The sequence below is a fragment of the Tetrao urogallus genome, assembly GCF_951394365.1.
Source record: "Tetrao urogallus genome assembly, chromosome: 1".
Classification (NCBI taxonomy): domain Eukaryota; kingdom Metazoa; phylum Chordata; class Aves; order Galliformes; family Phasianidae; genus Tetrao; species Tetrao urogallus.
The window spans coordinates 87368355-87381825 of NC_136813.1; the positions used below are offsets into that span (position 1 = coordinate 87368355).

A 13471-nucleotide genomic window follows, 5' to 3' on the forward strand; every position below is an offset into this window, starting at 1 on the left:
AATCCTTTTTTCATTTAAAACAAAAAGTGTTCAGAAAAATGGTCAAAGAGGGGGAAACATGATTATTAAATAATTGTACAGAATAACAGACAAAAAAACCTCTAATGGAGTCTGGTTTTAATTAGTATGTTGTTTGAGAAACTCGGGAGACATAGTTACTGTATTTATGGGGACTGTTTCTTCTTGTGTTTAAATAATTATCTTTTATATACTTAAGTTTTTTAAGTTATTTTTTGAGTTACCAGAATTTTTGTGGCCATCTTCTTTCTATCCTCTCTTGATTCCAAAAATTTATCTAAATCGTTTTAAACTCTTTCAATATGTATATTTATTGAACAAGTAGTTGATTTATTTAATTATGCAGCCACTTCTGATATTAGAGTTTTGTTTTATCTCTCTTTTATGGTAAGCTTGATGAGCAGGGTTAATTTAATCTGTCTCCAGAATGGAATTAATTGAGGATGTTTGTTGACAAGTATATAATTTGAAATTATACATAACCATGAACTATTTGGGGGAAGAAAGCCAAAGCTTTAAATAACTCTCTAATCACTCTCCTAACTTTCCATCTTCAGATGATTTCTTGCATCTTTGTAAGATTTTTATTGGGCACTGAGGATTTCATATGAACTATAAGGCTTTGATTCTCTTGAGAGTTGTAAAATAGTTATGTTGCTCACTCAGGCCTTCAAGTAGGAATAAAATGATTAGCATGAGTACTGCAGATACAACTTGAGGAAAGCCTTGAAGGAATTCAGCTAGCAGGTTTTCAAAATGTATGTTAGTCTTTCATAACCTAAGCTTTTGTCTGCCAGATTGTTGTTTTGATGTCATGTCAGCAATATGTCTGTCATGTCTACTTTTGACGTCTGTTAAATTTACAGGCTAATACACCAACACAGTCAGTAAATTCAGAACTGTCATATGATTGGCATCCTCCTGTTTGGATAACAGACACAGCTCTTCGAAGATCTCCCTTTGTTCCTCAGATGGGTGATGAGGTAAGAATATTTGTTAAAATCTCCTTCAAATGCTAGTTCTGCTTACATATTTCTATAACACTTTTTATTTTATTTTTAATTCTTTAAGGTAATATATTTTCGACAAGGGCATGAAGCTTACATTGAAGCAGTTAGAAGAAATAACATTTATGAACTGAATCCACACAAGGAGCCTTGGAGAAAAGTAGTGCTTAGGGTAGGTCTGCATTGAACATGGTCTGGGGTTCAACACTAGTAATCTGTGAATATGGGTTGTGCTGCATTAGTTTTAAAATATTAATTTTTGAGGTTATGCCATTTATCTTAATGCTTTAGTATGAAAACAAGAGGGGAAAACTGTGTTCGCTTACCAAAATAGTTTTGAAGTTTCCTGTGGGAATCCTGAATGCGAATAGCTGTTTTCATATTGCTAAATTTAACAGGCTGTCTTCCACTGAAATCTCAAATATGGTTTCAGTATTGTTGTCATTTTGTATGTGGATATAATATTTACTTCATACAATATTCAGTTAACTGTTATTAAATAGTTCTGTGCATAGTCCAGTTGGGAATACTTTCTGAAACTGTTTGTTCTTCCCTGTAGGATCAGGAGTTGGTAAAAATTGTCGGAATTAGGTATGAGGTTGGTCCTCCCACACTGTGTTGCCTCAAGCTTGCCTTTATAGATCATGCCACCGGAAAACATACTGACAAATCATTTTCCATCAAGTATGTGCATCTATATTTTCTTGAAAAGTTCTGAAAAATGTATTTCTTTAAGCTTCTTCCTAAAGCCCTAAGGCACACACCTGAAAGGGTATTTTTCTTAATCTAGATACCATGATATGCCAGATGTTATTGACTTCCTTATATTACGTCAGTTCTATGATGAAGCACGGCAAAGGAACTGGCAAGCTTGTAAGTGTATTTTCTACATTTTTGATAGAATGCTTTTGAAATAAGAAATGTATCATTACTGGAGGCTTTAGGTGCTGTTTGCTTGTAATTTCAAAGGGCTGTCTGTTAGATAAGGTTGGTCTGCCTGTTTGAAATTTGAAACCACTAGTAGCATTAGTAAGCATTTTGGAGGGTCTACCATAGCTCGAAGATAAGTCTTCAAAACACAAAATCAGATTCTAGTGTTGTCTTTTCTTGCTTTACAGTTAAGTAGCAAAGAGATTTAGCACTTCTTGGCATAATCTATTGTTTCATCTTTTATCCAAGTGTCAGTATTTTTAGATCTGTAAGCTGAAATCCGCTGATCAGAAATGTGTTAATGACATACAGAAGAAGCATAGTTAAATAACTCTTGTTAGTAAAATACACGAGCAGAATTTTTTTTCCTCTAGCTGACAGGTTCCGATCCATTATTGATGATGCATGGTGGTTTGGAACAGTGTTGGGTCAAGAACCATATCAGCCTCAATATCCAGATAGTCACTTTCAGTGTTACAGTGTTAAGTAAGTATAAAAGGATTTTACACTTCTAATGGTAGTAGTGTGAATTGCCTTTTACTTAGCTAGCCTCTTGGTATAAGAACGTATAAGTTGTTGAAATGATTTTATTGGCCGTGTTACCACTTCTGAATGGTATCTAATCTAGCACAGTGTGAATATGTAATAATTTTAAGCAACTTTTTAATGAAGGATAACATGATAAAATAAGTTCTTGACTTCTTTGACCGTGTCATCTTCTCTAACAACTGCTGCTTAATCTCTTCCATGAAGCAAGCAATGCAATTTCCCACGTATAGAAATTATTAATCTTCAGTCATAATTGGTTTTGGATGGGGCATGCTGAATTTTTTTTGTTGAGATCGTAATTCTTACGCTTAAATTTCTCACGCTTCTGTCTTTTCACATTACTATCCACGAGAGCAAATATGACTATAATGTGATCGTATGCAATCACTTGAGCCTTGTGTAAATTATGTCAGTTTCTAAGCGTAGCTATATGCTTGCTGTGTGTGTATGTGAAGACAGAACAAGTCTGTCGCCTACTAGTATTTAGCTATGTTTGCTACTATGTAGGTTCTGCTTGCAGTTTGTCCTGCATTTCATCTTTGGGTTATATTTAGCAAAATAGCTGCAGATAGCGTAATTAACCCTATGCTACCTCAGATAGACAAATCCCTTTGACCAGCATGCTTGTCAGGAGATAATACTGTATTGGTGAAGGCATATATTGTCAAGTTCGTTCTTCAGAACGTGGCAAGGTTGAGCAAATCCAAGGGTAATACTGCAAGGGGAAAAAGCCTGCTTAAATAGAGAAGGCAGAAACTTCAGTGTCAAACTTAAAACATAGTAGTTGGACTGCTTCCTGGGAGCTGCAAACCTGCTAATTGTCTTCAGTTCTGCGTCCATTCTGAACTCACTTCCATCACATATGACAGAAAATACTTCTCGTTAAAACATCTTTCTTCCAAAGGAGATGCTTCCTGTGGAAGTAGAGGAATTTCTGCTTCATGTTGACTTGAGTCAGATGCTTATCTTGGGCTGGTTAAGAAGCTTAGGGAGGTGTTGGCCTTCTAAAGAACAGCTTTTGCATCACTGTTGTGGTTCAGGGTGCCTGCCCCTATTTCTATTTTTAGAGATGGCATCTTGCATCAAGCAGAAAATGCTGGAAAAGTTTTGGTTGTTTGCTAGATCTGTGAGCTCCCTATCCTGTACCTTTACCAGGAAGCAGTCAGTACTAAGAAGGATCAGATAGTCTTGCTGACAGTCACCCTGAACTTCTGCAAAGATAAAGCTTTTTTTACAGTGTTGAGCTGTTAATGGGATGTTTTTTCATGGTCCTTAGAAATGAAGTCACACTAGCAGTACACGAGATGTCAGTAAATGATTCAAGGCTTCCTGTTCTGAGCTTGATTTTATCCCAGGTTTCTGTAAGATGCATTCCTAGTCTGACAGCCAAATGTTCTTTTTTTTTCCTCAGTCCCTGGTTCTGGAGTTTGTGGTGTTTATGGGAAGGGACTGTGATGATTAGTTTACTTTGATCTTGCTGGGCAGTTTTACTATGAAGTTCTGCCATATTCAGCATGGAAACCAGGCATTTGAGGAACTCTAATTTGAAACTTCTGGTGAAGTTGCAACCTGGTGGTACAGTTGGATGGTTCGGAGGGATATTGGTGAACTGCAGTCTGATGTACTTGACTGCAGTTCCTGTTTTTTAAAAGAAGCCCTTGAAATGATCTCTCTTCAAAAGATGTTAACTAAGATAACGCTGCATTGGAACAAATACTTCTTTGTGTTGACAATTAGCTGAAGGATAGGGAGCAAAAGAGAGATTGAGGTTCTGACAGAACCAGGCAGTATTAGCAGACTCGTAAGAATGTTAAATGAAAACAGATGCTGAAGGAAATAATCTGGGATGTATTCACTGAATGCCCAGAGGAATTTAGTTATCATGAATGTTGAATGAGTAGAATGGTTTTGTACCAGGATTATATGGACTCTTACTGATAGTTTCAAATAGAGAAATTACTAGTCTAGCGGGACCAGTAGGGGTATTAGGCTGAATCCAGAAGTACATTTCTTATATTTGAAATACTAAAATTTGTTGGTAGTTTTGCTGTTAATAAAAGCATATGAGAATGTTCCTGTCAGATAGTAAAATATCAGTGAATGTGCAGGTAATCTGTTAATATCAGCTCTGTTTGCTTTTGCTTCCTGTTACTTTAGTTTCTACATTTTAGTCTTCTCTTTGTCTTAATGTGGTAAGCCTTAATTAATGAGAAGTTAATACGCCATATAACTCAGTTTTTATTCTTCCTTTCTCTGAGTCATTCTATTGTTGTGGCTGGGGGTTGCTTCTCCTTGTTTTTCTGGTAGCTTCCCTTTGATTATGTTACCTTGTTTTTCCAAGTGTCTGGCTTATTTTTCTTAAGCAGCTTCTTGATCTGATCATTATGATATTGATTTTTATATTGGGTAAGTTGCGTATGGCCGAGAGCACATGCTCAATTTTAATTTGGAATTCTTCTTAAATCGTGTTTCCTTTTCTGCAGTGTTGACAGTTAATTCCTAACCAATAATTTTGTGTATGTGTATACATATATAGACACACATACACAAAATTATATTTTTTATAATATTATTTATATATATTATATATTTATTTATATATATTATATATTTATTATTTATATATTATATATATATATAAAACCACAGTATATTTTACTAAGGTCTAAAAATAGCAATGATGGAGAATTTCTTTAAATATGCTTGGAAGAAATGCTTTCAAGTTAACATTAACCTTAACTTGTGTGTTTCTATTTTCTTTTTAACTTGGTGAATCAGATGGGACAATGGTGAGGTTGAGAAGCTTAGTCCATGGGACATGGAACCAATATCTGATAATGGTAAGTAGAAACTCTCTGAACAGAGCAGTCAGTGTGCTTCTCCCTCTTCATGGATCCTTTGTTACATGCAGGTAGTGCACCTGAAATGATTCTTGTAGGACAGTCTCGCTTCAGTGAGGCATTAGTGTCACTAGTGAAATTTCATTAGTGAAATGTCTTTGATATATCTAGATTTTACTTCTTCACCCTGAAACTTTCTATCTTCTAAAATAGTTTTGAAGGAAATACTTGAAATGTGAATCTCTCTGGCATATACAGTAAAACCTGCTACTAACACACTTGACATTGCAACTTTAAGAAAAAAACAAAAAACAAAAAACAAACAAAAAAAAACTAGTTTGCATTATGATACGTATAAGAATTAGAATGAATATAAATAAGTTTTCCAGTCAGTAAATCTTTATTGTTTATACTTTAAAAAGGCTGCTTGTATAGTTTTTTGTGGTGAAACTGAAATTAATTGTAAATGAAGTAACTATATTCCTGATTTGTCTTCTTCAATTCAGTTTTCCAATGCTTGTTGATATCAGCAGCAGGATGGGAGGACAAAGTAGTTACTGAATAACTTGTTTAAAGGATTATTAATTTTCTTTATTGCCTTTCATAGAAAATAAGCTATTTCCTAAATGGCAGAAAAGTTAATGCTGTGTGTGTGTGTGTGTGTGTGTGTGTGTGTGTGTGTGTGTGTGTGTGTGTGTATATAGCCTATTGTGTATATAGTGTTTTGTCCTCTAAATACCATTATGTTGCACACACATGGATGTTTTCAATATTAAACTGACTTTCTAATCTTCCAAGTGTGGTCTGGCTGTTTCAGTCATATCTTGTGATAACAAGTGCTGCAAAACCGTCTGAAATGGAAACATGAAATCACCTGTTTTATGCAAACTAAAATGTATAAAGATTTCAGTCAGCAAGATTGTTTTAGTTTTTTTTCCTCCTAGGTTTGATTGAAATACTGTTTTCTTATTTGCCAAAATCTGCCTCCTTCAAACATACAGCACATTTTCTTCTAATTCCTTGAGATCTGGTGAATGCATTCCATAAATCGCACTGTAAATGCAATAGTGAATAAACATTTGGGGCCATCGTTACCTGTTTGGCCAAAGGAAAAAATCAGTGCTTTTTGTAAACTTTGAAGACCCATACTAAACTCGTTCAATTGCTTTGCTTTTATTTTTTGTCTCTGCAACAGCTGCAGCTGAAATGTGTTTTAGAATTGTCTGTGGCATATCTGTGGATTACAGTCATCGGCATGCTAGCAATGACCTTATCTTTCTTGTTTTTATTTTTAACTGAGAGACTCTCAGATGCTAATGGAAGCTCCTATTTCTGGTTTCTAGCTATAAGCCTATATGCTTCATATTGCTGAATTTTATCTGCTGTACCAGTTGTCCTATTCAACACAAAGATGGACTGAAGATCACTGTGTGATCAGGAACCTTCATGATCTTGTTCCTTTTCAAGTGCTCAAACTAAATGAGGATGTTAGCTTCTAACAAAAGAAATCCAGAAACAGACTGAAAATTACTAGGAACAATCTGTAGAGTTGAGGGGAAGGATACACAGAGGTGTAATGTGTTCTGTTTACTCTATGTTAGCTGGATTGCATTAATCTTTGTAAACGTGACTTTCCGTGGAGCCATCCATCACAGTTTTATGTCTGCTACTTTCTGTTGTTTTGAAATTAATTTAATCTGCCATGTTCAAAAGAAATACTGGAAAAAAAACACTGTTAAGGTTACAGTTAGTGTACCAGGAAGGACATCACAAAATATATTGCCTGTCTTACATGTGTTTAATGGTTGAAGTAATAAACTCAGTAAACTAAGTTAGGATCCTATGAAGTCTGAACCGCACACTTAAAACGAAAGTGTGCAAGTAACTCTTCTGAGTGAGGTCGTCTTTTTAGACTGGTGCTTAAATCAAGAGAATAAATGAAGACCTGGAAATTCAGAATTTCAGAAAAAGGGAATAAAGGACGCCTTTTGGCTGTTTTATGTATTTTCCCCATGCTTTTAGTATCAAACTCAAGGCAAAGTATGTTTTTCTCAGATATGCTTACTAAATACTCGTATGGTTTTAAATATTTAACAATTTCTCTTGTTGTGTTCTCACTACTCACACTTTCCTTTTTGTTATCACTCTTCAGTTGATCAGCCTGAAGAATTAGGAGCTAGTGTTTCTGTGACTTTTGAAGAAATGGAGAAGCTACTGTACAAGCCCGAGGAAGGGGAGTGGGGAATGCGATCCCGCGATGAAGCTTGTGAGCGGATTATCTGCGGTATCGACCAACTTCTGACTCTTGGTGAGAATGTCCTCTCACTTTTAGGTAGTTTGCTCCTAGAGTTAGATTTACAGGCCAGTTCTCCCACTGTATTTGTACTCGACTATTTATGTTTTGGTACATCATTGGTTTTATCGAGGGTGGTTTTACGAACCAATTAAATGGCTGGTTCAGTTTTCACACACATATGTCTGTAAATAGCACCGTTAATTTTGCTGTTTCTTTACAGACATTTCAGCAGCTTTTGCTGGTCCAGTTGACCTGTGTACATATCCCAAGTACTGTACTGTGATTGCTTACCCAACAGACCTGAACACTATTCGAACAAGACTGGCCAATCGATTTTACAGGTTAGTACCAGCAGCAGAAACAAGACGGAGCACGGCCTTATGTTTGTACACTGTGAGAAGATCTAAATGTTTTTCGGTTGTCTTTTTTAATAAACATTTCGAAAACCAACAGTCTAGTACCCAAATTTGTTATGTTTTGTAGCAATGTTGATTTTTAACATTCTTTTTAGTTCTTAAGGAAATTGATTTCAGCCTATATTGATACAGTTTCCAGAGTTAATGCTGATATACTTAAGTGTGGGGTTGATAAGTTCTGATGTGCAGCATATCCATACCTCTAACAAATTTAAGGATGTTGATCATCTGGATTTGTGCTCAGCATGTCTATAAATAAAATGAAGAGATGTCAATACTTGTTTTCTTCCTCAGTGAGACTGAAATGATGGCTTGGGGAATGGTTTGAAATTCTGAGATGAGGAACTGAAAACCTGGAGTATGGCTTTCATATTCTATAGTTCTTTATAAACTTAATCACAAAAAGCTGTGTAATTGTGTTAGCTCACTTCTGTAATGTTAGTTTGTAGCGGTTTCTACAAATCTCTTCTTTACAGAGGGAGGGGATGTATGACTGGTGAGTTGGTCTCAGCAAGGTATTTTGCAGACATCATGGCTGAGGTACACTTAAAAATGTGTTTAGACCAGACTTCTTGTCTTTTTTCCTCTGTTGCTTGTGTCTTGTTTTTATTCTTGTTTTTATTTTATTTAATTATTAATATAGTACGCAATTTACTCATTTGGCAGGAGTTTTCCACAGAGGTGGTCAAGATAGCCTTTTAAAAATGCATGGATTTTTAAGGAATCCTTGGAATTTGTGATCCTCAGTTCCATTAGTTCAATGGAATTTCATAATTCAGTGGTATTAAATGCTGGCATTTAATAGGCTAGTTGAATTAATTTTAAAAAAGGAACCAAACCTTTACAGAACTTTGCAAACTTGCTGCAAATTTCTTGTCAATAACAAATAGGAAAATGACTTAACAAAGATGTGCACTGTTGATTTTGCTTCCTTGAATTACTTCTGTGAATTGCTTGTGTGTGCTCTATGTGAACACATTTTGATGAGTGAAAACCTGGAGACAGGTGTCATGAATATTAGAGTAAGAGATGTTTATCCACATTAGGACAGATAATTAATGAGAAAGTATTTGTAGTTTTTCAGCTTATTATTAAAGGTGCAATGTTGTTTAATTTTAAGGAGAATCTCTGCATTGGTTTGGGAAGTAAGGTACATTGAAAGCAATGCCAGGACCTTCAATGAACCTGGGAGTGCTATTGCTAGAGCTGCAAAGAAGATCACTACGCAGCTCTTGAAGTTTATCAAGTGAGTGGTATTTTACCTTACATAGTGCTTGAATGCTTGTGCTCTAAAATTGTGGGGGAACGTAAACACCTTTAAGATCACTTTATTAAGAATTTAGTTCTTCTGATTTATTAATCTTTTTCAGTGCACTGCAGACAGATATGTAATTCTTCACGAGTGTTTTCTTATCTGGGAAAATACTGGAAATATATATTGATACAGAGATTTGATTTTTTTTTTTTTTTTTTTTTTTTACTGGTGTGTACAGTATGAAGATGTCAGTTGACCTGAAAGTAGATCAGTCTGTAATGTAAGCCCATGCAGAAATTCTTGTTGCAGCATGCCTGACTTGAATTCAGTTGGGAGGTTTATTTTGAAGTTGGTGTAGGCAGTGTAATTTCAGTAGATCAAATTCCTAATGCTAATTTCACGCTACTTGGCTCACTAGTTCTAAAATGCGCAATACAGCAGATTTCCATATTTAACATTACTTTAGTGATATAAAAAAACACCTTATGGTGTTCATTATTTCAGATTATTGTTACTTGCTTCCAGTTTTGTAGCTTTTGGTTGTGCCTGGGTTTGTCTTTCTAGGAAGTGGTAGCTGTGTTTGATATTATAGTAACAAGAGATTTAATTGCATTACAGCGATCAAGACTGTACAAACATTTTTGACCTGTGTAGCACAACAGATGATGAACAAGATTGTCTTGATGCTGATGATCTGGTAAGCTTTTTCATACGAGTAATTGCAGTAATGCATCTGCAGTGGTAAGAAAATACCACTCACCTTCAAGTATTCATGGCAAAAATTGCTCTTTTTTTTTTAAATAGAGATCCTTGTATGTGTATCTTGTATGTGTACATTTGCACAGCTGAGAGAAGACTGAATATATCAGGGAAGTGAGGGATGATGTGGGGATATGCTTTAATTGAGAACATGAATTGTTTGTACTTGTTCAGAAGTATAACAAGAAACTTTGTGCTAGGACCGTGGCCATTAAATAGAACAATTCTGTGTTTTTGTGACGTTTTTAAAGCATGTTAATATGTAGTAATGTAATATAAATATTTCAAGAATGTATGAATAGCTGTCTTTCCTTATATTTTTAATTATCTGTATCCTTGGTTATTTCTAAAGCTAGAACTGTCACTTAGGCAGTAGTAAATGCTGAAGGTTGGTAAACACTGAATTCCTGTGCACGCAACTATGAATCATACATTAGCATGATGTGCTTCTATGAAGATTCAATGAAACATATTTACCTTAAAACTACAGCTAGCATTCAATGCAGAACAGTTCTTGTTCAGTGTTGCATGTTTACTGACAGCATATCCCAAACAGCCCAATCTGGTCTTTTTTGCATTTTAATTTCTAATTCAGCAAGGCTTCAAAAAGTTGCAGAGTGACTCCCTTCCCTTGGAGGTTAATATTGTAGGAAAGGCATTACATTCAGCTGTCTGGCTACTTCAGTGTCATCTTAGTACTTTCATGTTACAAAGCTTTTCTTTTTACCAGACATAACTTGATCAGGAAGATTTCTTTGCCCCAAATTCAGGACAAGCAAAATGCAGAAAGTTGTAATATTTGTCAGTTGATTTACTGTTTGATATTCTGTTGCAATTTCTATTTGGGGTTTTTCCTGTATACTATGGACAGGAGTTCAAGTAGGAGCCTCCAGTGGTGGGATGTCAATAGAATCTTACTTTCCATAACACACTGTGCTGTGTTTTTGATATGCTCATTTCTTGTCCAACTGAAGAAAAGTAAGATTAAAAGTCTATTTCAACCATGATGTGAGGTCTAATAATAATTTGAGCACACAATTACATAAAAATTATTTATGGAAAAAGATAAATAACCTTTATTTTTGTGCAGGATGATGAAAAATGCCGTCCAAGAACATCATATAGAAGAAGAAAAGTGAGTTGGCTAACCTTTCCCGTATATACCCAATTCAAGTTTGCTGGGAAAAATTGTTTAGCAGGCTGTATTGAAATACTGTGGGACTGATGCTTTGTTTTGTAACAAACATTTTTTTCCCTGATAGTAAAAAGAAATAAATGCTTTTCATAAATAGTTCACTGCTGTTTTAACACACCTATACTTGTTCCATATAATAGTCAAAGAGAATCTTTCTCATGATTTTGATATCAATGCTGTTCAGTATGACAGCTTTCAATTATCTGGCTGATACTGAAGTGAAAATATTCATCAGCTGAGATGCTCAGGAAAAAAAAACTAAAGCATTTTAACAGCAGATATTATTCAGATTTCTTTGGAAGATTGATAAGGAGATATTTTTGTGTGCTTTTTGGTACTAAAAAAAAACCCACCTCAAGACAACAACTTAAAAGGCAAAAAAAATTATGATTTGTCAGTTTTATTAATAAACATTAGGGAAAGAAAGCTGCTAGTTGTTTTGTTAACAATACAATACCTGGAAGTGCATTTTTGCATGTGGTTTAGAAGCGCATTTTTCTGATATAGTGTGCCTTTGTGGCCTGGAAGGCCAGTGGTATCCTGGGGCACGTTGTAAAAACAAGAGTGTGGCCAGCAGATCAGGGGAGGTGATCCTCCCTCTCTGCTCTGCCCTGGTTGAGGCCGGGTGTGGAGTTCTGTGTCCTGTTCTGGGATTCCCAGACAGGGATATCGTAGAGGAAGTCCAGTGGAGGGCCACAAAGATAATTAGGAGCAGTTCCTTGTAAGGGGGATGCTCCAGGCTGAGATCTGGGACTCTAGGTGATCTCCAGAGATTTCTTCCAACCTCTGTGATTCAGTGATTGATGCTGTGATTCTGAAATAATTCCAGTTAGAAGTTTTCTGTGCAGTTTTTCAGGCAGCTTTTCAATAATGTTTTTTCCTGGCTTTTTTTCAAGGGACGGGGGAAAAGAGGAAAAAGCATGAAAAATGGCTATGATGAAAACTGCTGGAAAAAACAGTGCATGGAGCTTGTGAATTTAATTTTCCAGTGTGAAGATTCTGAACCTTTTAGGCAGCCAGTTGATTTGGACCAGTATCCTGTAAGTTGTTCCGTTAACCTTGTAAGATATAAAAATTGTTTCTTTCTTTTAGCGTTTGGTACAATAAGACCTCCACGTTTCTCTTGGACTTGTTCTGTTTTTGGTTTCAATTCTCAACCACTGATGCTTATCTTCGTCGAGATAAGATATACCAAAATATAAACACAGCACAGAACAATTGTGGAGCAGTGGAGCTGTGTCTACAAACACCTTGATACTTTAAATGAGTTACCTGTTTTGCATGTAATGCTAACGTGAAGGATGAAACTAAAATAGGCAAACAGATCAGTCAGTGTGAACTCCTTACTTGTTGCATTGTTTTCTTGCTACCCTGTTGTTGCTGTTGGCACTATTGCCTTTGCTGTCATCTGCATGTTTTGGGAATCTTGTCTTCTCTTTGTTCTGTCTAGACTGGAAGCATCATAGGTCTTGGTTCACGTGTGCATCTGAAGTATGGATTCTATCCAAACTGTTTTGTATTTTCTGCTGATGTGTCTCAGAGCATCTTAATGCTCTAGTGATCCCTATTCCACATCAGTAAATTATTTTGTTGCTGAAAACCTTATGTAGCAGTATTGGTTTCGAGATCTTTATTTGGTTTTTAGGAAAAAAGAGAACAAGCTCCTCTGGGGAAAAAGACATATAAATGTTTTAACAATTATGCAACTTTTTTTCGTACCATCTTCACATCTTGAGTTTGGGTCTCATTTCAGGTATTGAAAATATTTTGGAAGTCTTTAAAACTCCTCATTTAGAAGAGAAAAAGACAATTGTGGAGTTCAGTTTCTTGTTTTAAATTTAAACAAGATCAGTTTCTCATTGTAAAGGGCATTAGTGAAAGGATTACAGGCAGATCTATTACAGTCTTTTTTTTCTCATTTTGATTAGCAGTAATACAGTTGCCTTACATGTTATTGTTACAAAATAGTTGCTATTGAGGTAAATTGGGAGAAAAGAAACTGAAGAACTGTATGTGCAAGTATGTGGTGTTGTATCATATCACGATATTTAACATATTCTGAAGATTATCTTGAAAATATGCAAGATTTTGTAAGACGTAATGAAGTGGATGCTTTAAATTAAGTAGTTTCAGCAGAAGCTTAGCTTTCTGTTGTGGTAAGTACTTGTTTCTTGAGCCAGTGGTTAAGATGATCTTAGTTCCTGTT

At 35.5% G+C, this 13471-nt stretch overlaps 1 protein-coding gene across 2 annotated transcripts in view; it reads left to right on the forward strand.

The window, feature by feature from the left end:
• Window positions 1-13471, forward strand: part of BRWD1 (bromodomain and WD repeat domain containing 1) — a gene marked incomplete at both ends in the record, with an annotated part of 51240 nt that overhangs the window by 28008 nt on the left and 9761 nt on the right. For both annotated transcript variants that reach the window (XM_079548111.1, XM_079548112.1), the window contains 12 exons: window positions 885-1001; window positions 1090-1197; window positions 1585-1709; window positions 1816-1898; window positions 2330-2441; window positions 5283-5344; window positions 7497-7652; window positions 7861-7981; window positions 9177-9302; window positions 9930-10008; window positions 11161-11205; window positions 12162-12305. In XM_079548111.1, the coding sequence (XP_079404237.1) occupies window positions 885-1001; window positions 1090-1197; window positions 1585-1709; window positions 1816-1898; window positions 2330-2441; window positions 5283-5344; window positions 7497-7652; window positions 7861-7981; window positions 9177-9302; window positions 9930-10008; window positions 11161-11205; window positions 12162-12305 (1278 nt within the window). The remainder of the gene's footprint in view (window positions 1-884; window positions 1002-1089; window positions 1198-1584; window positions 1710-1815; window positions 1899-2329; window positions 2442-5282; window positions 5345-7496; window positions 7653-7860; window positions 7982-9176; window positions 9303-9929; window positions 10009-11160; window positions 11206-12161; window positions 12306-13471) is intronic.